At 36.3% G+C, this 25275-nt stretch overlaps 1 protein-coding gene across 1 annotated transcript in view; it reads right to left on the bottom strand.

Annotated features, from left to right (window-relative positions):
- Positions 1–24606, bottom strand: part of SLC27A6 (solute carrier family 27 member 6) — a 37615-nt gene extending 13009 nt beyond the window's left edge. Inside the window, exons 1-5 of the mRNA XM_023944977.2 lie at positions 23637–24606; positions 15582–15788; positions 13291–13449; positions 12214–12338; positions 1821–2015 (exon numbers count right to left, since the gene is read on the bottom strand). Of these exons, the coding sequence (XP_023800745.1) occupies positions 1821–2015; positions 12214–12338; positions 13291–13449; positions 15582–15788; positions 23637–24150 (1200 nt within the window). The 5' untranslated portion in view covers positions 24151–24606. The remainder of the gene's footprint in view (positions 1–1820; positions 2016–12213; positions 12339–13290; positions 13450–15581; positions 15789–23636) is intronic.
- Between the last annotated feature and the right edge of the window lie 669 nt (positions 24607–25275).

Here is a 25275-nt window from a genome sequence, read left to right as displayed (position 1 = left end):
AAATAAATATGCAGATAGTTTCAAGTTTGATCTTTATCTCCTGTAGCCTTTACATGGTATTTCCAAAAGGTTAATAACTTATGACAAAATTCTGCCAGTTCTGCAATACTGAAAACAAGTTTACTCAAATTTGGAACACATGCAAAATCTTGTAAGATTATAAGGCATCTAGCTTAGAAAAGTCTGAAACAGAAATTAACATCATCTGTAAGGTTCCTGGTTCACCTACTACTCCTAAATTCTAGATCTCTGATTTCCTGTAGCAGTTCCAGACCTTTCTGGAGATATCCAGCATCATCGGATGGTCACTGCCAGCTACAGAGCACCAAACATGTAGGACAGAGAATCAGTGGAGTTGTGTGCTTAAATTCCTGAGCTCTCACTGGTTTCTGAGCAACACACTAGCTCTTATGGTGTTTTTTGAGTGGTTCCAGAATCCTCACTGCAATATGAGTTCCTGGGCAAGAAGTGAAGAATTCCTCTGGCCCCAGTGTGTAAATCAGCCTGTGTAGCAATTGCACTGTGTAGTGATGGAGTATTGAAGTTGAGGATGCTGGAACATACGCTGCCTAGAAACCCATTCACACGGCATCAGAAGACACCTCTGCTGTATTTCCAAACAATGGTTTTACATCACTCCCTAAAAAGCTTTGTCGAGACATTTTGCTATCAGCTCTCCTAAGGAGCACAAATGCCATTTATGTCAACAGGACTTGTATACAGATAGGCATCACTCAATTTAAAATTATAGGCATGAGGTATTATTTATTTCAAGAAGAGCAAAAACAGGCATAAGCAACAACATCATGATAAATATGTAGTCTCCTCGCAAAAAGGCTAGGCATCTTTAATATTGTTAGCTAAAGCTTGGGACACGAGTTACTTTCTATAGGACTTCCTAATAATTTAAAAGACTGTCCTTACAGGATCAAAAATAAAAAGTCTATCTGTGAATTTCAAGCAGAAATAAATTCTTCATTTACTCAGAAGGATAGAGGAAAGTCATAATGTGTGATATAAATAACACGTAATCTTCCTCCCTGAGATATATGCCGTTTTCAAAGTTGATGAAATACAGAACAGGGTTTTTTCTAGGTTCACTAACCTGGAACACAACAAAGACCTACAGACTGTAGGCAAAGGGGTATAGCATTTTTTAATAAATAATTTTGCCACATATTCTCTTTCACAATAACTCAACAGTGATTATATTCTGTTATCTTTGACATTTCTGAATACTGACACAGGCTAGATGTAGTTTGAGTTAATTACGTTTATTTTCACCTAAGTATAAGATATCTATTAAATTTGTATCTGTCTATATGCTACTGAATGGTATACTGGAATTCTATTATATGTAATATATATAATTATATTATTATTAATTTCCATTTATGCCAAATATTTACATAGCAATATGCAATATGAACATACTATATAAACACATCTCTAGCTATAATTTGTAGAAGAATAAATCAGAATTTGTAGCCTTATTTCAGTGATGAGGAGTTCTTAGCTATTAAAATAATAAAACTTTTTCTTTTGTCCTCTAAATTAGTAGAGACCTGAAGCTATACTTGGCAACTGTAAGATTACTGAAGACTGCCAGCAGAAAGCCAAAGCCTTTTTGACTCTTGTGAACGCTATGAAAAATCACACTGCTACTGCTGAGAGTACAACTGGGTTGGATGCTAAGATTTTACAGAGAGTCAACTAAGAAACAAGTCAGAAAAATCTGCCTTGGACTTAGGACTGTACTCAAACTAAGAAACACAATTTTTTCAGCACTACTACTTAGTAGAATGTAAAAAAATAGTTACCTTATAGAAGAAATTGGTGCGTCCAACAGATCCGATTTTTCCTGTGTGGTTCATGAAACAAATGTTTCCTTCAGTAGCACCATAGAACTCACAGATCTTAATAGCACCAAATCTGTCTAAAAATTCCCTCCATACATCATTTCTTACTCCATTTCCAACTGCTAGTCGGACTTTGTGATTTTTTTCTCCTTCCTTCTGTTAAAAAAAGAAAAAAAATTAAAATACAGTATACTGATAACTGTATTTGATCATTGCATATATTGCGGGAAAAACATACTTTCTTTGGAATACATGCAGTAAAAAAATAAAAAGAAGAAAAAATAACACTCAAGAAGTTAAAGAAAGCTGACATAGCTGGTAGATATCTGCAAAGCAGTAAACTGCAATCTAAAACCTATTACCTTGTTGAACAAATTATTTCCTGAAAAATTACTACAATTATTTATATAAACACTTTTATATTTTAAAAGTCGAATTGCCTCAGTATTTCTCCCCAGAGGAATTAAAAAATCGGGAAGAACAGAGAAAGATGGAAATTATTTCTGTCATGGGATAAAAGTCAGGAGAGGAACAGTTACTTTCTTCTGTCTTTGGACTGATTATGAGGAAACAATCAGATTTCACACACGTGTAAAATATGTTCTCTCCCACATATTGCATAGGAGTCATCTTCCATACTCTTTTCAATATTAAGACTGTGAGATTTTGTTCAATGTTACTGGAATACACTATTCCTTAGTGACCTTGAGTCTTTACTGTAGTCAGGTCCCATGTTTACCACAATGAACACAATAGTAAGTATCCAGTTCAGTAAAATGTTCTAATTTTACGTATACATTCCCAAATATTGAAATTGCATGGACCAGCTTTAAAATACAATCGTATTTAAGCTGAAGTACCAGAAAGCAAAACATCTATACTGTTTGGATTCGAGTTTATTTTCTTTTAATTTCATCTTGTTTCAAATATGACTCCCTTTACAGTAATTTCAGGTTGCAATACAGAATGTTCTAGAAGTGAGATACACAAATAAAAAAACAATACTAAATAAACATAGGTACAATTTGTTACTGCATATCTTTGGAACTGCATAGCACTCTGCCACTGCAACAGTCTCTATACATCTCTATCTACCTATACTTCTATACACATATGTGAACACCTCTCTATATACAAATCCGCACATCTGCACATATTCACATTCTTTTCATACAAATATATATATATAGATACACATTCACATACATATACTATAGAAAACAGAGTCCCTGTTTTCTGCTTTCTGTTATGGCCCTCCCACACCCCCCCCACCCAAACCAGTATGAATTGGTTATGGCTTTATAAAAAAAAAAAAATCCATTTCAACACATTTAGTCCCATATAAAATCACAGCAAATTATTTCTGTGAAGAGATCTTGTCAGCTGAGTGAAACAAGAATCTTTTAAATAATTTGGATACTAAAAACAGTAAAGCATCATCTGAGTACACAGACAGCAGTGCTCCTCCAAGGCTTATGTCTTGGACATACTCAATTTTTCATGAGGATGTGAATTCTTCTTACTGTAACGATGTAACACAATGGAATTTTAAGCTCTATGCTTTTTCTCACCTCTTCAAAAACAGTAACTCACAGAAAGATAAAATGTATTAATTCATCTTTAGAGCCTACCTTCTGCAAAGTTCTCTTGCTGAAATGATTCAGCAAGGAAAGCACCTATTTTCACTACATGCAGATAGGTGTCAGCAGATTACAATCTGAGGCATTATCCCACAGTTTTACCTCAAAACGGCATCACTCACCAGCCTCCCATGGTCACTAATAACACTGTTTTAACAAGAACCTTCTTTCCCTTCTATGTTTAGATGTGAAAAGAAAAGTGAAAGTAATTTCTAAACTCATAAGCACATACTTCACTGAACTCATGCTACATCATTATTAACAAGTGCTGCATTACATAGCACTACAAATCTGACACGGACAGAGCCTGGAACGAAGTATCTAAAAATTGCCCACAGATGTAATTTTTACAGTGGTTCGTTATTTCAACTTCAGACACAATATCACAATGCAACAGTGTAGGTTTTTACATACTTGGAATAGTAACATCTGTTCTGTTACATATTCAAATTCATTATATTGTCAATGAACAACAATAATATTCTTATTTTTTAATCTAAAATGTTTCAGTGTTACTTTGAACTTAATCAGGAAAGCTTTCTATGCTTTTTTTTTTTTTCCCCTCCAAAAATTCTTTGCATTTTTAGAATATTCCTGTCAGCTCAACAGAAAACTTCTAAAAGTGGGTTATCTTCCTTGCAATTTCAAGGCTAAACTGAAATGAACATGTCCACAGCTGAACTGCAGTTATCACTTGCTGATGACACTGAATTATTCAAATATACTGCCTCTGCTAAGATACAAAAAGTAGCTCAAGAGATACTTTCAAGGAAATTCTTCGTTCAATGAACAGAAGAGACACATATATGCATATATATATATGCATATATATAAAAATAAATAAGCACACACACAGAGTAATTGAGTCTTTCATCAGCCTAGGAACATTCCAAACCTCTAGAGACCAAGCTAAAAAAAAGACTTTGCTTCCATTTTTAAGAAAAATAAAAGCATTGCTAGCTGTGTGCTGAAAAGATTGGTTTTTTTCCTAGTCTAGTTCATATTCTAGGATGAACTAGAAGACAGTGGCCTACATGGATTATGGTGTCTGGGTTTTTTCCCCAAAAGAACAAACACCATGTCATTTAAAAGTGTAATAATTTCAGTTCCTCATATTACTTTGGCTGGTTTATATTTATTTCTATGCACAAAGTTGTTTCTCTAGAGGAAAAGATGCAGAGTAGTCCTGACAGGTCATCATCACACTTTGCTTGCAATGTTAAGACCTATCATCAACATCTACAATACAAGGTAAAGCCATCTCAGTTTAGGAAGGAATGCTCTCACAGCACTCAGGTGTTTTACAAAAATACAAAGATGGTCTATGATGTTATCCTCCTGGATACTGATTACTGAAAGCAGATTTCTTAAAGGGCAGAGCAGTAATTCACTTCTTCACAACCAAGGTAGATTCACTGTTAGACTTCATTGCTGCAACTGCTGTATTTGTGATTTAGTCAGCCCCACCATAGCTGTACCTGTCTGTCAATACAAGATTCCCTGAGGAGCACTGCAGAATTAAATGCAGTGAGAATGAAAACTATATGCAATTTCATCTTCCAGCAGGTTTCATAACTATGAAGAAAATTATTAAAATTAGGGAAACTTCAAGCAATGTGTTTACTCACATTAGTTTTATATGTGAGTAAATTAATATAGCAATATTTTATCTATTTTTATTCTTTTTATAACTAATATATGACATTAGTCCATGTTTGCTTTTATGTGTGATTTTCAATGTAAAGTGACCCACAGTAAATAAAACAGGTAGCCATTCTAACATCTGTCATCTCTTTTTAACATCCAAACATCATCACAAATATTATTGTCCAGATCACTGCCGAAGTCCAACTCTTAGGACAGGCATGCTGGTATCCATGGGCACTGTGGCTGAACAGTTACGCAGTAGATAAATTGCTGCAAGTAAGAGAAGGGAAGGAAAAGGGATGATAATTCAACCAAATTACAAAAATATATGGTTGAGTGATGAACACTTAGGGTGTATTAATGAAAAAGGAAATAAAATAAATAGGCAGAAACTAGCTTTAGACTGACTCAACCAAATAGGCTTTCAATTTCTGACATTTTCAGATGACATTTCATCAACTAGCTTACCTTTGGTAAAATAAATAAAATTAAAGGTGTAGAAGGAATTCCAGGCAGTCACCTAGTACATCTCTCTTCCAGCAGAAAAGCTCTGTTATCCCTGTGCCACTCCTGACACCTGATCAAGCTGTGGCATGTCAGCCAGCTGCCCTGCAACAGCTGGCATGCAGCAATTGTATGCATGCGTATTCTTAGCCCACTGCAAAAACACTGTACCAAATTTACACCTCCTGCACTGAAAGCTGTATATCCTAACATTCCTCATCTCATTTACAAAGGACTCAGTGCCTTCCCTTGGTTACCTAGCACAAGTTCAAATAAGTTCAAATTGCATGTCCTCTGATAATTCAATTATGATTTGTGTTTCTGAATTTACTAATAGTTCTCCACAGATAGACAAGAGATTTTAGAATAACAGAATGCTGTAACATCTTTCCAAAGTTTCTGAAAATGCCTATTTATTTTCCTGCACTGTGACATTATTTTCTTAATTCAGTGTGGTTCTGAAATAAAATGGGGGTTCAGTTTACATCCACTTATTTTTAACAGTAAAGGTGAAACACTTTTTCAATGCCTTTTTCAGTGACATCAATGCATTTATAAGCAACAGTTCTTACCATACACTTGGAATTTTTTTTCCATTCATTCTGCCAAGATCTTTGAACTCTGTACCAAACATCTGCACACATCATAAATCAGTTTGACACACTGTGTCTCCATCTTGCGTGCTTGTTTCTTTTGTATATTAATTATTTGACAAGTCAAGATCTGCCTTATTACATTAAATACGACATACCGGGGATTTTTCATCCAGCAGTCTTTTCTCCTTAAGTGTTCTCAATAAACTACTTGGACTATCTACGTGATTAAGCTGTTAGTAAATTCCTCTTAGAGTGTTATCAACAGTATACTAACTGGTGCAGGAAGCTACATAAAAATGTGCTGAGCAGCTGCCTTAAACATATGAAAACATGTTCACTGCCCTTCTTTTATTATTTCTGCAAAAGGAAAATCCAAATGGAGAGAAGCAAAGATAATTCAAAGAAAGGAGGCATGAATTGTTCTCTGTATCATGGCCTTGATGAAACAGAAAGCAACCTCAGGACCTGAGAATGCAAACATCTGTTAAATATAAAATATGATAAGACAGATGACACAGGATTTGCATTCAAGTATTTACAAAATGTGTATGTTACAACACATTCACCAGTTCCTCTATTGATACATTAGCCCTGAAAAAGAGGCATCAGAAGGTTTATTAGACTATGAGAGATATCCTGCTATTATAGATATAATACATTTTTCAAGATACACATCCACATTCATTATTTAGTAATGCCTAATTATAAACTGCAACTAGATTTTCTGAGGAAAACACATACCCAAATCCAAAAATACAAATAAAACAGGAAGGGAATAAAAAAGATGCACCATAAGAAAGGACTGGAAAATTAGGAAAAGGACACATCTTTCTATTTCAGATACTGGTTGTTTAATATATATTTAATATAGCTCAGTCTCACCCCATTTTTAATAATCAATCTCCTGATAATCTATTAGAATTATATTCTAAAAAAGCTTTCTTTATTTAGCTCTTTTAATAGGAAATGTTTTGCTTAGTTGTACTCCCATTTTCTCATAATATATCTACCAACAAAAAAAAGTCTCTTTTGTCTGCGTTCCACCCAGTAATATGAAGTAGATAAATGTATTTTTGCTGATTGTCCCAGGAGAGCACTAGTCAAAAAAAATCGCACAAAACTTTTCAAAAGTCAGTCCAGACAATTAAAGTGCATACAGATTATTTCTTGTGGTGCATATTACCCACAGTATTCTGTGAGCAGTATGAAGTTTCCCTTTGTGAAAGCATGATTGTGATTTTTAGGCTTTAATATAAGCACATTTTCTGCACAACTCAAGTACTTTAACCCAAAAGATGAGTCCAGGAATAACTGAAAGCTGGAGAGAGAGAAATTGGTCAAGTTGCATGACCTCTTAAGTCATGATCCACCATGCCAGAACCAGTAGTTGACATTATAAATAGCCATTGTAACTACTGCTGTTTAGATACAAAAAACTAATGCTTCCTAAGACTTTACTGAAGATGTTTTCTGTGAAGAACATCTGGAAACTTTTACCATTATTAGTGGGAGGAATGAGAAAACAGACACAGGATCATATGTGGGTACCAAGGGAGGTATGCCAGTACATATAAGTATCAGAAGGCAGTAAGAAAAATAAGTGGGTTTATAATCTGTTTAAAAGCCACTTTTCAAAAACAATACTGTTCTTGCAGCAATGGCAGTTGAAAGCAAAATGTTTGCTGTGACATACAGTCTGATTTTATAAGGGCAAATAATACAGTCTAGAGGGAAAAATATAAGCTTCCAAATCTCATGGCCTTTTGTAAGCTTTAATTTCAGATGTGCTGGATATGTTCTTAGTCCGAAAGTTCCGTTTTCTCCAATAGTATGTACAAAAAGTGTTCAATTGTATTTTAGGCATGGTTGATACTTCAGTAAATCAGCAACACCTTGGATTAAGAATGGTATCTTCTTATGACATGTACAAATGGTTACTGATTTTTTTTTTTTTTAAGGATAGGTCACTAGAAGAATAAATAAATTGTAAAATTCCCTCCTGTAAATTAAATTTTAATGATTTAAAATGCAGAGATGTAGAGATTCTTAGAAGCCTTCCCATGGAAGGTACAGATCTGGCTGTTTTTAACCGTGTCACATTTCTGGTTTAGGTTATTCAATAAAATATTTATGCCAAAAACCTGTGAGGAGCTTAATAAATTTCCACTCCACATTTTAAGGATATCAGAAAGAACAATTTCCAGCACTGAACAAAAACTGAGCTAAACTTTAATGGGAAATAAAATGTGATTACAAGTAAAGCCTGCATTGTAGAAAAGTGCCTGCTGACTAATTTCTCCTCACTTATGTGAGCATTAAATTCCTTCCCTTTAAGGAAAACTGCTTCTCAGTGAGAGACAGTGCTATCCAGCTACATAAACCCCATCCTTACACCTCTTTCCACAACACTCAAGTCAACTGCAGGGAAATAAATATTCATTCTGTTTCCTTATGCCAGTAGCACTGAATTCCTTGTTTTCTCCTTCTAAACCACTATTGTTCTAACACAGAAGAGTTTTAACACAACAAATCCCTAAGCATCTTCTCTGAAGTCACTTCAGAGAGCTTAATCCTATCCAAAGAATCTTCAGCCAAACTGTATCTAGTAGAGAGACTGTCTTGCCTCAGCTTAACAAAACAAAATCTGAAAGCTGATAAGCATGGTCTTATACAGTTAGGTAACCCCGAGGACATAAGAAATGTTACCTGCGCCAGAGGATAACACTGTCTCAATACCAAGTGTGCACAAAACAGGACACATATTAAACGGGAAATTGTAAACAATGATACAATTATTTCTGACACAGACTTCGAACAGAAGCAAAAGTGAACTCTGGTTTTAACAGAGAGCTTACCTGTTTCACCTAAGGCATAATAAATCATACAAACACTGTCATACTGCATCACAGTTCACAAAAGCAGAAAACAGGACATAATTATTGAGGACACTGATTTCTACCCTCTGTTTGTAACACATTTCAGGATTCAGATCTTCTTTAAACAAAAGAAGGAAACACATGCTGCGATTCCCAAAAAATCTTTCCAAAAGCTTCTGGATGCAATGCATTATTAAACAGATCATTACATCAAATTTGAAATAAATCTGCAACTGTCTTTGGAATGTTTAGTCTACAATTCAAATGTTAAAATTTAAATTAGTTGCAAGCCTCTAAGGAAAATATATCTGCAGATTAGTAGAGAAATATTTCCAAGGCTTTTGCTAAGAGGCAATACAGAGAGCTCTGCTATGCCATACTCTTGTAGTTTTTCAGATCACTGTTAATAGAGACCTTGAGCAATGTCAGCCAGAAAATCCATTGATTTTCTGAATATTCTTCTTCACTGAAGTAGTCATGCTAGTATCTTAGAGACAGATCCATTTTGTAACTACTGATGGCTACTAGCCATCAATGCCAGTCATTGTATTTTCACTACAATCAAAATGCTGCAGAAAAAGTGTTTGGAAGGGGGCAGGCATGAGGATTGCTCACTTGGAAACGCAGAAAAATCTATGAGTGTCACATAATGACAGATTTTTTTGTACTTGTACCTAAGTAAAAAAGACAACTTCCTTTTTGAACAAATATTCTTTCCAGACAGCAGATTACTAAACCAAACTGGATGCAGAGTAACATGAGAAAAAAATCTGCTGCAAGAGTCTTCAAGAGCTGTTGCAGATGTGAGTGGGAGGCAGAATGATCAAACAAGACAATACCAGTAAGGAAAGCTCAGTCATGAGCCTATATGCTATCACAGAGACTCGTCCAAAGTTCAATTCAGAATTAATGAAATATGAGCCCACAGTGTGGACTCTAACTGTAAGAAATTGAAATAAATGTAAACATTTATTTCAAGTTTAGTCTTAAAGAAGCAAATTAAGAAAATAAGGTAATTGCTATGGATTTAATCTGGGTTGATTAGAAGGGCTTTGTAGCACTCTAATCTCACAAACACTGCCCACATAATATCCTGACAGAACTTTAAAACTTGCCATATCTTTCTCATATCGCTAGCATATGTAGTACTTCTACATTAATGAAACTTAAATAGAGGATCCAACTTGGGAAATTATTTTACTTACTTGAAAACTAAGAGTAAATTGCATAAGATATTTTAAAACCTTTCACTTATTTGTGTGAACATGTTTCTCTTCGAGTTTTAACATGACACATACTTAATATTTTTCTTCAAGTACCTAGCTGTCAAACTGATTTGTTTTATAATTTTAATTTTTCTTGAGAAGGCTTAGCAAGCAAGCAAAAAAAAAAAACAACAAAAAAAAACCCCACCAAGAAAACAAAACAAAAAAACCTCCTTCAGACTCACAGAAGAGTTTAGATATGCCAGCTCCTAGAAAGTATGCACACAAATTAAAAAATAGAATGGTTATACAGTTAATGAAGAGTTAATGATTGCATAACCATTGTATGCAGTATATAAATAGTTAAGGATGGTATAAATTACTTTATTTGCATAGTTTAAAATTGCTTTAGCTTCATGGTGGCTTGGTAAGGATTTAAAAATAGAAGAGTTTGTTTCAGAAATTAAGTCTATTAATGTATAATCTGTGCTTTAAGCTAGAAAGCTAGAAAGGGGTGAGAAAAGAAGCCATGCTCTCCCTGTACAGTAAGAGGACAGAAAAAAGGAACAATTAATATCTCAGACTGTAAACACAGCAAAAGTTTTGAAGTTTTGGAGAGAAGAGAAATGACTCTGTGGAAATCAAGTTAGCCTATAAAAACGGAAAAAAATCATAATTTATAAAAACTATGCCTCCCTGATGTCTTGATTTTTCTTACGCTCTATAACTTGATTTTTTCTTATCCAGTAAATTTGACTATGAAGTTAACCCCCTCCGCAAACAAATAAAAATTAAAAAACCCCAACATCCCAAAACACACCAAAAAAAAAAAAAAAAAATAAAATCAGAAAAGGTATCACTATTCTGGTTTTTCATCAGTGCCAGTGGTCCTCACTGGGCCATCATACATTCTCCCTTGAATTCAAGAACTACTTTACTGATGCACACATGGGTATTGCAGTAGGATCCATGACCCACAAATACATTACTTAAACATACTTTTGAAAGTTTTCCTAAGGGAAAAGCAATCCAATGACCTTTTCCATTCTTTGGTCAGCAACTTGAGATATTAATGCGAATTATTATTCTGTTGGAAAACAAGACTGATTTGCATTCTCTTATTTTAGAACACTGCTTAAAGATGATGCTAATAATTTTCAGACTAAAAGCTTTGAGTTACTGGTACCTTTTCCTAAGTGATGAGTACGTTTAATAAAATTCACTGAAAAGGAAATAAACCACTGATTATTGTTTTGAAATAACAAAATTATGACAGTGGCAAAGGGAAGCTTTTCATAGATACAACAGCTGCAGTGCATCCAACTTCTGCACATTTTCACAAAATTACTTCTGTTCCCCTAAATATTTGTTGTCTAGGATAGTTTTATCATTGAAAAAAAAAAATGTTTTACCTTGAACAAAAATCAAGTCCCTTCCAAGTTTAAAAATATAATTTAGATGGTCTCAGAATATGCACATTCCACAGAACAAAACAGTGCTAAAACATAGCATATGAAACATGAGACCTCTGACACACTCAGATGCCAAGAAACAAAGTTCTAAGAATTCAGAAAAGGGAGTGAACAGTAATCCTGTTTTTCTCAACTTACCTTGTGAAATTCTGTGAAATAGTACTTTTTCACCAAATGATACTGATTCAGTTTTTAGTCTCAAAACCATTCCTTTCAATACTTTTAGTCTATCTTCATGATTCAAGCCATTATTTTTACTAAGCACCTGCACATCACCAAATATTTGCAGAACCTCACATAAAAGGAAGGGCAGAAGGACATGCCCAATAGAGTTTAATTTCCCTTTTAGCACACCCACATGAAGAACAATAAATGTACTGACAGACAAACAGGCATCACTTGGATTCCACTTACCACTGGCTGATTGCAAAGGTAACGACAAAGTTCTCCAATGTACTGGATGACAGTCACATTGTACCTTCTGCAGTCACTCCAAAACTGACTAGCCGAGAACTTCTTTTTTAATACACAGGTTGCACCTTGATGGAAACAGTAAGGAAAATGAAATTAAGCAATTGCTCTGTGTGGCAGCTTGGCTGTAAAACGCAGTATCTCAGGAACTAAGACAGCCTTGCACAGATAACTACGTGGTATTTAAGCTGTTTTATTTGAAGACAAGTGTTCAAACTTGGTAGACAAAGAAGGGAGAGGAAATCAGACTCCTGGCTGAGACAGTAATGCAATAGATCAGAGCTTAAAAACAAGAAGTCAGCTTCTCTTCTTACAACACTGTTGGTGTTGTAATATCTTACATTACAACATATATCCATATATATATATGTGGATATTTTGAAAATATCCAGAAGATACAGGCTGATTAGTAAATCATTTGGGTATCACTGAAGCCTTATTTCTCAAGAAAGTATTCATCAGTGCAGACTGAGACAGAATTAACCCATAATACAATGATTTTTCCTTTGCTCTGACTTGTACCTTATTCATAAGAAAACAGAAAATATTTGCCACGGAGATCCAAATAAATCTTTTATAAAAGAATCCTTGAGGACACCTACATTGTCTCAGCAATACACGGGATTTATTGCCAGTGTCAAAATAGTACACAAATTAAATGGATAAAGTTATACAGAATTTTAAAATACATTAAAAAGCTGAGTGTTTGTACAATCTGTAGTAGTCAATGTATTTGTCAATATGTAAAGTTCACCAAATACACTTGAGTTCCATTCTACTGTACAATGCTTAGTCTGTACGCATACTAATGCACCATACACGCTGCCAAAATAATGCATATGTCCTTAACTGTTAGTAGAAAGCATTTCCTCCACCGAAAATACACAGCTATTCCAAAGAAGACTACTCATTGAATTTGAGTAAAGCATTAGTTTCCCTAGGGGTAGTGAACCTAAGCATGTTTTATACATTTTTATAATAATTAATTCTCTATTAACAACAAAAGCAAACAAGCCTTACCCAATTCAATGCATCCACCAATGCCAAGAAGAGAAGCTGCACTGTGATAAAGAGGCAGAGTGATATAAATTATGTCTTCAGAAGTAGCACCAAAAGCCCACAGTCCAGCAGCTCCTTTAAGAATCTGTAAATGACTAATCACCGCGGCCTTTGGAAGACCTGTAATAACACCAAAATAATGCATTAAACCATTTCTCACAGAGAATACGTGTATAAAGTCTCTAAAATCATAAAAGAGTCAATTCTTTCTTCTGTAACCAAATTGTAAACCATCTTTTCAGATGGCCATAAATAGACAATTGGCTGTTTAATACAATATTGCATGTTTCTGTACACAAAGATTAGCCAGTTTGTAACCTCATCTCCTTGCTACTTAGCTTGATGTCACATCCATTCAAGTAAGTGGAAACATGAAGAGAAACTCACCAGTTTTCCTGCTAGTAAATTCTATATAGCAAGAAGGGACAAAAAATTTAGTCCAGATATGGACTTTTAGCATAAAGAGGCATCACACCAGATCTTCTTAAGGCAAGAGTCATAGTGATGGTAAGGTAAGGACTGTAAGAAAGGTCTGAGATCTACATGGAGTAGATCACACAGCAGGTGCTTAACTAAGAATTATACATATTTCTATTTGTTTTAGAGCTCTACAAAGTCTATGACTAATTAAAAAAAATTAAAAAATATATATATATATACATATATATATATATAAATTTTCAGTGAAAAGACCACACCAGTTCAGTTCTTCTAAATAATTTTCTTCAAGTTCAGCATAGCATTTCTCTTCATCAACATGCAGATTCACAGGCAAGGACTTCTTGGGCTACTACTCTGGTACCTATTAATCTGAGTAGGGATGTGATTTTGCATAATATATTTGTTCTCAAACACACAAATTTCAGTCTGAGTCAGGCTGACAATTAACAGGGAGACATGTTCAATTCTTAAAAAAATGTAGCTGTTAATAAAGTTTTCTCACCTATTCTAGCAAAGCTATTGTTCATTTGCACACTTAGCTGGAACTATAATCTGTGGAGAGTCTAGTTACACCTCAAGGCTACTCCACTTTTCTACACTAAAGAGAAAAGGGAATATGCCTAGGTTGCCAATAAATTGCTTACAGCAAGAAGTTTTCTACAGTCTTGAGTTTTCACTTCTGCCTTTACAGAAAAACTACTACAGATTGTGCAAAATACTCCTTTTTTTTAACCAAGATTATCAGTCATTAGTGTATCAAAACATGAAAATTCTCAGTTACTCAAAATGAGCTATTTCATACTTTTCAGACTAAACAAACTTTATGGTTTTAGTTACATAGAACATAATAAAATTCAATGTAAATGATTGTATTACATACAAAGTTTCAAAAATATTTTAAATTCCACATAACTGATACTTGAGACTTCACACAGGTATTCTGATTCTAATTGTAAAAACAAAATTGTCCCACATGGATAATTCTGTAATAATTCTTAGTTAATTTTAACTCCCAACTCTTAACAAGCAAGCTTAACCAAATTTCTATTAGTAGTACTACAAATAAAACCTCATCTCTTGACAATATTTATAACTTCCTAACTTTTTTATTGGAGACTGACATTCTTATTTCCTAATTTTTTTCCTGAGAACCTGAAGCAAGCAAATTGTATTATTTGTATGGAGGAGCAAAGCCTCAAACCACATATGCATTCTCAGTCTTCATGTGGTTAAACTGTTGTGTTCAACTGAATGAGAATGCCAATCCCCTCATCTTAAAAACATAATGCTGACTTTCATGTCAGTGATCAGGTTTTTTTAAGTCTTAGCCTCTTAGCTGCTAGAGCACAATTCAGACATCTGTTTCTAAACTAAAAGGCTAGTAACTTAATCCTATTTTCTTTCTCTACAGTGACCTGCATAAAACATGACGTAATGAAAGGAAAACAAATGTCTTTTGTGTGTTTCAAGTTTGTGTGTTTCAAGATTCTTTTTTAAAGTTCTAGGTAAAATCTTAATAATTTTCACTAGGCAGTTACATGGTCACAAAATAGTATCTATTATGACTATACACCTTAGCTGTGAAATAATAAAAAGCAAAGCCTCTCACAAAATTTTACAATGGGGCAGGAAAAAATAAAGAGAAACCCATAAACAACCAAATAGAAACACTTACAAGAAATATGTGTGCTTTTCTATCGTAATGCTTCTAGATGAGAAACATGACATTTTGCTTGAGACATTAGAGCCTCAGAAAAATCAAACTGCTAGATGAAAGCTGAAAGAAAACATATTCTTTAGCAGATCTGTACCTGTTGTTCCCGAAGTAAATATGTATAAAACAGCTGACTTGAGGTTGCTGGCAGAGCATCGATTAACTGGAACAGGGTCATCAGATGCGGCTTCTATTTTGTCTAATAAGGTATGCACACTTGGAAAAGTGGAGTCCTTGGCCATTATCCAAACACTGACATCTTTTTGAAGTTTAGGAAGAATTTCTTCCAGTGTCCCAAGCAAATCTTAAAAATTAACATAAATAATGTTACTTCCAGTATGTCTCAAAACTAGAGAATAAAGTATTTTTCTTATTACAGTTTTACTTTTTTTAATAGAAAGAGAAATGCAGGTCACCTCCATGGATACAGATTCAAAAGAATGAACCAGCATGGAAACCTACTGAAAACAGGATATGTGCTAAAAATACTACTGATCCCACATAACTGAATGATCAACTAGCTCTCAAGACAAACTTGTAAGTCTTGATTACTAGCTGCTAATGCCCACATGATTTTAGGTAACCCTTAGTCATTGTTAAGACACAATGAAATGTGGCTAAGTTTCAATTTCAAATAAATCTTGAAGAAAATCATGCAAGGCACATATATACATAACCGGTAATTTCAGTAAAGGTTTCCTCAGATGCCCTCAACAGCAATCTCCCATTGAGAACTATTTTTTTTCAAAAGCACAGAAGTGACTAATTTAAAAAGAAAGAGCAGTTTAACTAAGGTTTATTCTGTTAGGAATAAATTTGTTTAATTAGGCTAATCCTGAAATAATCCATTTGGTATTTATATTTTGAAGCATTTTTACAATGTCACTCTTTCAGAAGATTGCCCAGTCATTAAGCACTAATCCAGGAAACATATCAAGAATAGGAACAATACTGCTTTCAATAGAATTCATTTACACCCAAGTGCTTTGATACATCTCAGTCTAAGCAATTAATCTTGCAAATATTCCTGTGGGTATACATTTATTTTATTATCTCAGTTTTTATAAATGAATAAACGAAACTGACATGATTCACCCAGAACCTCACAAGGCATTGCCAGAGCCAGCATTTGAAATCCTGATGTCAGCTCCAAACTCACGTCACAAATATTAAATATGGATAACACATGCATAAATTTTATGCCAAAACAACTGAAGATTTTTAATCTTTCTGAGAGCTGCTTTCCTAATGACAGATTGATGTAGTTATTTTATTTAATAACATACAAATCCATACTGCTATTACAGATATACAGCCCATTATCTTCAACTAAACATGTTTTACAAACCTAAAGACTACAGGTACTAGTTTTATATATTTTATGAACATTTAGCAAATAGATCTGACATAGTGTAACATGAAAAATTTTGTGTCTGCAGTACTTCTTAGTACTGCAGAGTGATTTCAGGAAGGAATCACTCAAATAATTTTATAAATCTGAAAGATGGATAGCATCCTGTTTGAATCACTGGAGTACAGTCCCATTATAGACAGCAACAGAGTGAAAAAATCTGAATAAAAATAATGTTAAGAACAGTAGTATTAACTGCAGGAAACCTGAGGCCACGAATGTCAAGGTTCAGTGGCATATCAATTCTGTCTTGCTGTCATATTATGTAATTATGGTATATTTTTGAGCAATAAATTGAAAAATACAATTGTATTATTTCTAACACATATTAATAAACCAAGTGTGATTGGAGTAACTACGTAGATATTACCTTCTTATACTGATTTGTGCCTTCCTATTACATATATCTGTCTCTCAAATACACTAAGGATAGCTTGTGTAGGTGTAAGTTAGACTGAGAACCTAGCAAAAGAAACACAGGTGTTGAAAGTAGCTGGAGAGTTCTATTTATGCTTTCAAAAGTAGTAAGAGAATATAGCATTCCCTGCCATTCTTTATTAATGCACTGGCACTATCTACAATGCAAGTCTGTCAAAAAGAACAGGACTTGCCTCTTCTTTTTCTTTTTTCCCCTTTTCATGCATCAAAGCAAGAAAAATGGCAACTATTAATTTCAACTCTGCAGACATACTCATGTAAGATTCAAGAATGACATGAGGACACAGTTCCCTTTTAGTAGACTGAAACATATTTACCCAAAATTGTTAAGATTAATCATCATATTAAGCATACTCTTTATTTTTTCTCTAAACATTCACTTTTAAAAGCAGTGGCTCTGGAGCTTTTTACTACTACTGAACAATTAAATGATTACACCACACAATTTTTCTTCTGTGCTCAGAAATCTAGTACTTGGAACAATATGTGAACAGCTTATAATTAAAAGTTATTGTGAAAGACACTTCTCAATAGATAGCAGAGAGCAGCAGAAACAATAAATTATTTCCTGAATAAAAAAGTTAAGTTAAAACAGCTGTATTCAAAGTGCCAAAAACTGAAAACTGCTTCTGGAACACACATGAGATGGTGTGTTTGGAGATGACTCTCACTTGTACTAACATATTTCCAAATAATAATTCTAATGATGGTCAACTAAGATTTTGTTCCCCAAACAGAAAACTTCTGTGCCACACATTGTGTATGGCTGTCTAGTCTTTACATATCATCTTTTCCACCTGTCAGGAAGACACAGCCCTCTTGATGAGCTATAGTTTGTATATTTCTAGAGGTATCTTGTATGTGCACTTCATACACAAAAGCAATTACACTAAAGCAACTCTGCTATTTAAACTTGGAATTTGACTCAAGTACTTATTTACTTTTTACACTATGAAAGTACGTTCAGATTCTGGGTTACTTTTTTTGGGAGAAATGTCTCCTCATACAAAATCTGGTAAGTTCCATTGGTGTCGTTTACATTGCTTGTATATATGTGTTTGCCATTTGCTAATTATTTAGCTCCTACTGAGAAAAACTATCTGTAATTGATCAGGATGGATACATTTTTCCATTTTTGTTCACATTTCTTTTCCTCTTACTTCTAATGCATTATTCAACAAAAGTTTGTGAAACTGTTACTTTATATTCACATGAGTACACAACTCAGTTACATCTTTTGAGAAAGCAAGGAAAATATGTTTTGAACTACTGTCCTAGGCTTCTGGTTGCACAAAGGTTTTTTATGTTATTTTCTACCAGAGAGACCATGCAGGCTGTTGGCAAGTACACAATCCCACGCTGATGAAAGGAATACATTAGATTATGAGATCAGATTGTACTGAACAGAAAGTTACTCAGAAAGAAAACTCCATGAAATGGTTCTTACATAACTTTGATGTGTACCCTGGCTGATATGCTCAGGAAGTTATATCAAGTCCAAACTCTTCCCCACACTGTCTGGCCTCAGAAAATAATTGTTACTTGTACTTGATCCCCCAAGTGACTCAGCATGGCTTCTCACAAAGTAATAATAGTAGAAAAGTCAGCTGTGGCTCAGGATCAGTGCTGACTGATCAGCACCACTGAAGGCAGTAAAGGCAATAAAATATAAACCACCTTGCAAATCACAGTTGGCTCTTTTTTTCCTCTCAAAGACCATTTGGGACAAGACACAGACTAGAGTAAGAGCAAGTGATCAAAGAGATATCGTGTCTAATAGAGCAGGTGTTGTCCACAGGTTCCCTTGTACTTACTGTTTTGGTCAAAATAACTTTTTATTCCAAATGGATAAGAAATGGTTGTTTCAATCAAAGCCACTCTTTTTTTTCATTCAGTGACTAACATGATAGATGAGACTTCTACTTGTATGTAATATGAAGTGACTTTAATTTACAAATACCAAAAAACACTTTGCTTACTCTCTCCAGGATTTAGAAATGCTTCTGTCTAGCTCAGAATACACTCAGCAGCAGAAAGCACTGCTAGTGCCTCAAGAGTGAAGAATCCTGGCCAGAAAAATGCAATACAGCTGGGAGATATAACTCTGTACAGAACTGCAAAATCACACAATGGCTGTGAATAGGAGGGGCCCCTGGAGGTCACCTCGGTCCGATCTCCCTGCTCAAGCAGAGCCACGTAGAGCAGGCTGTCACACGTGTCCATGCAGCATGTACGCTCCCTTAATAGCCTTTGTTATCAGGACTGATGTAAATCAATGTCATGGAGTTTAGAAAGCAATCCCTTAACAGCTGAATCCTTTCATCAGAAGTCATGACGGCAATCTGGGATGTTTGGGCTGAACTCTTCCCAGGAAGAACAGACTAGAGATGCCCTGGCAAATAAACTCCATTTGTGCATTTCTGGTGGGTCACTAAACTACACGTATTGTTTAGTACTATTGCTGTTACACTGTTATAGATAAAACGATTCAACAGATACAATGCAATCCCTTCTTCAAATAAGACTGATTGATAGAAACACTCCCCAAAAAGGACACAGTGCCTTTAAAGACCTCTTCATTTGTAGCAGTGCCTTACTTACTCTGTTTAACCAGCAGCTTTTAAACAACTAAGGGTAGCACAGTCTAGTAACAAATGGAGTAAGAATGAAAGAGATCTATTGAAAGAGAAAAGCATACAGTTTCTTTCTTTTAGAAGTTCCTCATTAACTTACATGTTAGTTAACTACTGGTTTATCAAAAACGCAATTTGAAACTCTAGCTTTTGATTCTCTGCCAAGAAACATTCCCCAAAATGGGAGTGGTGGGAGAAAATGTAAAATGTTTCTGGGAATGGAAGTGTGAGAAGATTAAGTAACAAATTAAAGCAAGAGCTAAATACTCTGGGAACACAGCAGACAAATGAGAGTCATTAAAGTAAAAAACTTACTGTCTGACACAAAGGCAAATGGAATTACTGGAAAGGAACAGAAAGGCTAAATATTGGCAAATAATAGAATCTACTTTTGCCTTTTAACCAGAGCCTGGATGAGAAGATGAAAAAATTTACTTGATTGCACTAATGAATTAAAAGAGTATCAGTGTCATAGAAAAAAAAAAATCAGACTTTTAGAGATAGCCATTTCATATTAGAGACCAACAAGAGGGAGAAACCTTGAAAGTTTTCTAAGATTTCTGGGGCTTAAGAATAAAACATTCAGTTGCTGTCTTCATAGAATACATTAAGACAAAATCAAACCTTACAAAACTTAAATACTACTGAAACACTCTGAACTGAAGTTCAAAAAAGCAATCCAAGTATGAGAGAATTGTCAGCTCAGAAGAAAGTCTGATTCCAAGTGCTGAAGCAAAGAACTAATTGGATGGGATTACCAAAGCACAATGCCAGAAAAATATGCAGGTACACAACAAAAGTGAGGAGTAAAAAATGGCGCAGGAGACTAACCTTACAAGAGGCACTATGAAAAATGGAACAAAGTATGTAAGAAAATGCAACCATAAAAAGTACCAAGTCTAATTGTATGGAGGCGTCACATTTAAAAAAAAAAAAACAAAAAAAAACAAAAAACAAAAAAAAAAAAACAAAAAAACATTTTTGGAAATGAGATACTAAAAAGCTTCAAGATGCAATAATCTCAACAAAGAAGACATTCTACATCACCATTCTAAGCAGGGAAGACTTAGCCATAATCATTGGTGGGAATTGTTTCATATAGCACATGAAGGTGGAAGGTTCATTTCAGCATAAATGAGACCTTAATATTAACTAGATCTACAGTAAGATAACAGTAGAACGTGTACACAAGTTCCTGTTTTAATGTGCTATTACAGACAAGAATTTCAAGAGCAAATTTGGTCTTGCTGAGCACAGGCAGTCAAATTGTTGAGGGGGTAATTTCTGCTGTGCTGCAGTCTGTGAATAAGACCAAAGTTCACCCAAAACACTGAAGATACAGCTTGTTACTGTAACTTAGAAATTATTCTATTTCTTGTAAATATGCATTTCTTTGTGGAGGGTGAAAAACCTACATATTTTTAAAATAATTTCACTACCCAGAAATACTGCCATTACATACTACTCTCTGATTAAAAAAAAAAAAAAACAGTCTTATTTGCCAGACAGGATGCCTCTCTACAGCAATGACAGATACTAGACCATAAGTTGATTTGTTTTAGTGTAAATATTTTGGAAAAAAACCAAACATGTTCCAACTATTCACACTTTTGTGAAAATGGTGCCACAAGAGGAAAATTAACAACTCATGTCTACTGATGAGGAAGAATCCCTTGACACTCATACTAACACTGGATGAAAATATGTTTAATAGACCTCTAAGGATTATGTAACCCCAGTGTTAAATACTGCTCTACAATTTTTATAAAAATTAGGGGGGTATTATTATTTATGATAGTTGGGTACGATATGTTTCTTACAAGAGGGGTATGATTTAGGCCTCACAGTCACTGGCCTGTATATAAACTTACAGTTGCTAAATCTGGACTCCATTGGAGAGGCTCTGGTATGATGTGGTCAATAGCTGAGGACCTAGCATCTTTTAAGTTCTTTCACAGATTAAAAGGAAAAAGAGCCTCTAAGTCCTGAAGAAAAATACTGAGAAGGCTCCTGGGACTGACAGACTTACAGCAGAGACTAAAAGCCATTAATAAAGTAAGAAGCCCAAAATATAAAATACCAGCTGAGAGATTAATTTGTAGGTATTTCTGTTGTACCAGCTGTCTGCACACAGCTCCTTCCCCAGGACCAGAGGCAGACTCCCAGAAGAACCCAGTTGCTGTTACTATCAGATGCTGGTAGCAAATTAAGAGTGGAGAAACACATTTCCTGGACCTGCTCTGCAAATGCCTTTTCATCCATTAGTTACCTCTAATTTAAATAAAAACTTCTCTCACACACAAGCTTTGAACCAGAGTTTCTCTCTCATCACAGTCAATGAGCAGTAAGTACCTGAACTTTAATTCTCTTTCTCAATTCATACACTCAAAAGTATACATATTCATAAGAAGGAGCCAACCAAGATTGTTTTTTTAAACTAAGTAAATAGGCAAAATAAAAAGCTGTCAGTTCAGAAGCCTTGTTATCATGTATTTGGATTATATTTAAATTGGCTTTTGTTTCACTAGCTTGTTTTAATTACCAAACATCTTAAACCAGCAAACCATATAGAATCAGAATGACAAGATTTATAATTTTAAATTGAGCCAGGGAAAAATCTTAAATGTATTTTTGAAAAACTTTGTTGCAGCAGAGAACAGATGGAAGAAAATTCCATCATTTAGGTGTCATGGTTGTAAAACCCCACAGCTTGTGTAACAGGAGTAAAGCAAGAAGGTGTGCAACAGAAAACAGGCAAAGGAGCCTTGAAACAATACTTTCAGAGAGGTGGGACAACATTCATATGCAATATTTTGATATATTTTCTTCCAGTCAAGTGTCAAACTTCTGTGTGGTCTTTGAGCCTTGCAGGTTCACTTTCACTTGATCATAAATGCTATGGCAAGTTTATGTTTTGGATCTGTCTTCAGTTTATACATCTATCTAATTAAGCCCAGTTTGAACACAGAATGCCCAGAAAACCTACAACAAGATTTTAAAATCTTTTGAAGCACTTAAAAAAAGGGTAGTAGTCCAGAAAGTTGCACCACACACACTACCATCCCTATTCAAACACGGCAATTTCTTCTATAGTCCAACAACAGTAAGTTTGTTATTATGAATCAACCTCCCATGTACTCTACTCCTGAAACTTTATTCTTGGAAAACTGTAGTACCTCTGCAAACAGTTGAACAGCAGAGGACATACAGTCCAAGCTTAGACCTTCCAGTTTTGCAGTGTGTTTGATCAGCAGAAGGATGGGGAGACAGTACAAGAGAATTAAGTACATGACTTAAATAAGATTACATTTTACTATTTGAGAAGTAATGGAAAGTTATTCTTAATAGGTAATCATAATGTTTTCAGAGACACTTTGAGCTCCTACGGAAGCAGTTAAACACTTGGAACAGGCTGTACTTAGATGTTGAATTCTCCTGCAATACACATTTTTAAAGAAAAGTTTAAATGGATGTTCAAAAAGCATGGATATAACTGATTCTTCCTGAGAGGTTAAAGCTTTATAATGTCTTGAAGCCCCCTCCAGCCCTGTGTTTCCTCCATTCTGTGAACACCTGTAAATCAGGTTTCCAATAAATGATCTGGAGTGCAAGATATGTGAGAGATGTGACAATAAAAGCTTTGGATTTAGGAATGAGGAGTACACCCTACCTGCTCCCACAACCAGTATCTTGGGCTCACAGCTACTGACACAGTGCAGGAGAGATCTGAGGCGGACATTGAAATTGAGGAACGCCACCACACAGCCCAACTTGGCCAGTCCGAACCACACGTGGATGAAGTCTGGCTCGTTCCCCATCAGCAAGGCCACCGTGTCTCCCTTCTTCAGAGCCTCGTGCTGCAGGAACACCTGCGCTATCCTGTTACTCCTCCGGTCCACATCCCTATAGGTGTGAACGGTCCCTTCGTAGATGAGGAACGGCTTGTGGGGCTGCTTCTCCGCCAGCTTCATAAACTTGTCCAGGACGGTGACAACCCTCCCTTGAAGCCGGTACATCTCCATCCTCAGCCCATAGGTCAACACTTTGAGCAGGTATCTCAGGTCGGCCCAGAAGTAGGGGAAGAGAAGCTTCTGGATGAAGTGCAAGGAAAGAATCCCGACAGCAGCCCCCGGTGCCCAGGAGGGCGGCACTGGGAGCGGGTAAAGGTCGTCCCAGCCTCGCATCTCCCCGCAGCCGGGCCGCCGGGCACACGGCCGGGCGGGGCGCGGAGGCGAAGGCCGGCACGGGCTGAGGCTCTTCCCGCCCTCTCCTCCTCCACAGCGGGACTCCCGGGCCAACACCGCTCGGGAGCAAGGGAGACAGGGAGCTCCGACGGCGCCCGCCTCAGCGCCGGCTCGGCACGGCCGGAGCCCCCGCCCGCCTCAGCCCCGCCGCACCTGCGGGACGGCCCGGCGGGAGCGGGGCGGGAGTGCCTGCGCTGCCCGCGCACGGCTGAGGCCGGACACCTTCTCCCCCCTCGGCCCCGGGACTCACGGACAGCGCCGGGCTGCTGCTGCTGCCGGCGAGGCGGCGGCCGCCGCTCCCTGAGCCGGTTGCATAAGGCGCGATCTCCCGCTCACCCCCGCCCGGCGGCCGCAGCCCGGGGTTGGCTCCCGGGGAAGGCGGCGGCGGCCGAGCGCAGGAAGCCTCGCCCCGGGCCGGGCTCCGGGCGCGGCCCCGGGGAGGGCGGTGGGAGGCGCTGGGGGCAGGTGGCTCCCGCCGGCCGGGCCCGCCCCGCCGAGCAGGGGAGCCGCTGGGCCGCGGAGCTCGGCCCCGCCCTCAGGACTGGCCGCGGAGCAGCGGCGGAGAGCTCAGCTCCAAGAGTTGGGGTGTATTCCCAACTCTCTCTAATACTGTTCTTTTCCTTTTTTTCCACTAAGATCGAGGCCTGATTAAATTAAGAATGTACAGACACAGTATATGTCTGTATATACTGGTATATGAACGCTAACTGCATTCTGATGCACTGAAAGGATTTCAAACAATTCAAGCGAATTAAATAGTGCAAAACTAGATTATGAATATATTCTATGCCGCTTTAAAGGTAATACCGTCAGTAGGCTGACAGCATTTTATTGGTACTGTAGTTTTCCCTACTTGGAAAGTGCAGTGGATGTGCATGTTCTGTCCTAGCTAGGTGTACATTTACAGGAAGAAAGAAATTATGTTTTCAGCTGGTAAGAATCACTTCTTCCAGAAAGACATTCTGTGAGAGTTCAGTTTTCTTAGGTGGAGATAACTTAAGAGACCAGTATTTAAAATGTCTTAAAAGTAACTAATAGGTAGATTAAATGCTGCATTAACCTGTG

Source organism: Cyanistes caeruleus, chromosome Z (genome assembly GCF_971803275.1).
Source record: "Cyanistes caeruleus chromosome Z, bCyaCae1.hap1.1, whole genome shotgun sequence".
Lineage (NCBI taxonomy): Eukaryota > Metazoa > Chordata > Aves > Passeriformes > Paridae > Cyanistes > Cyanistes caeruleus.
Note: the sequence above shows the minus strand (reverse complement) of the source record. Positions and strands in the feature narration are given on the sequence as shown.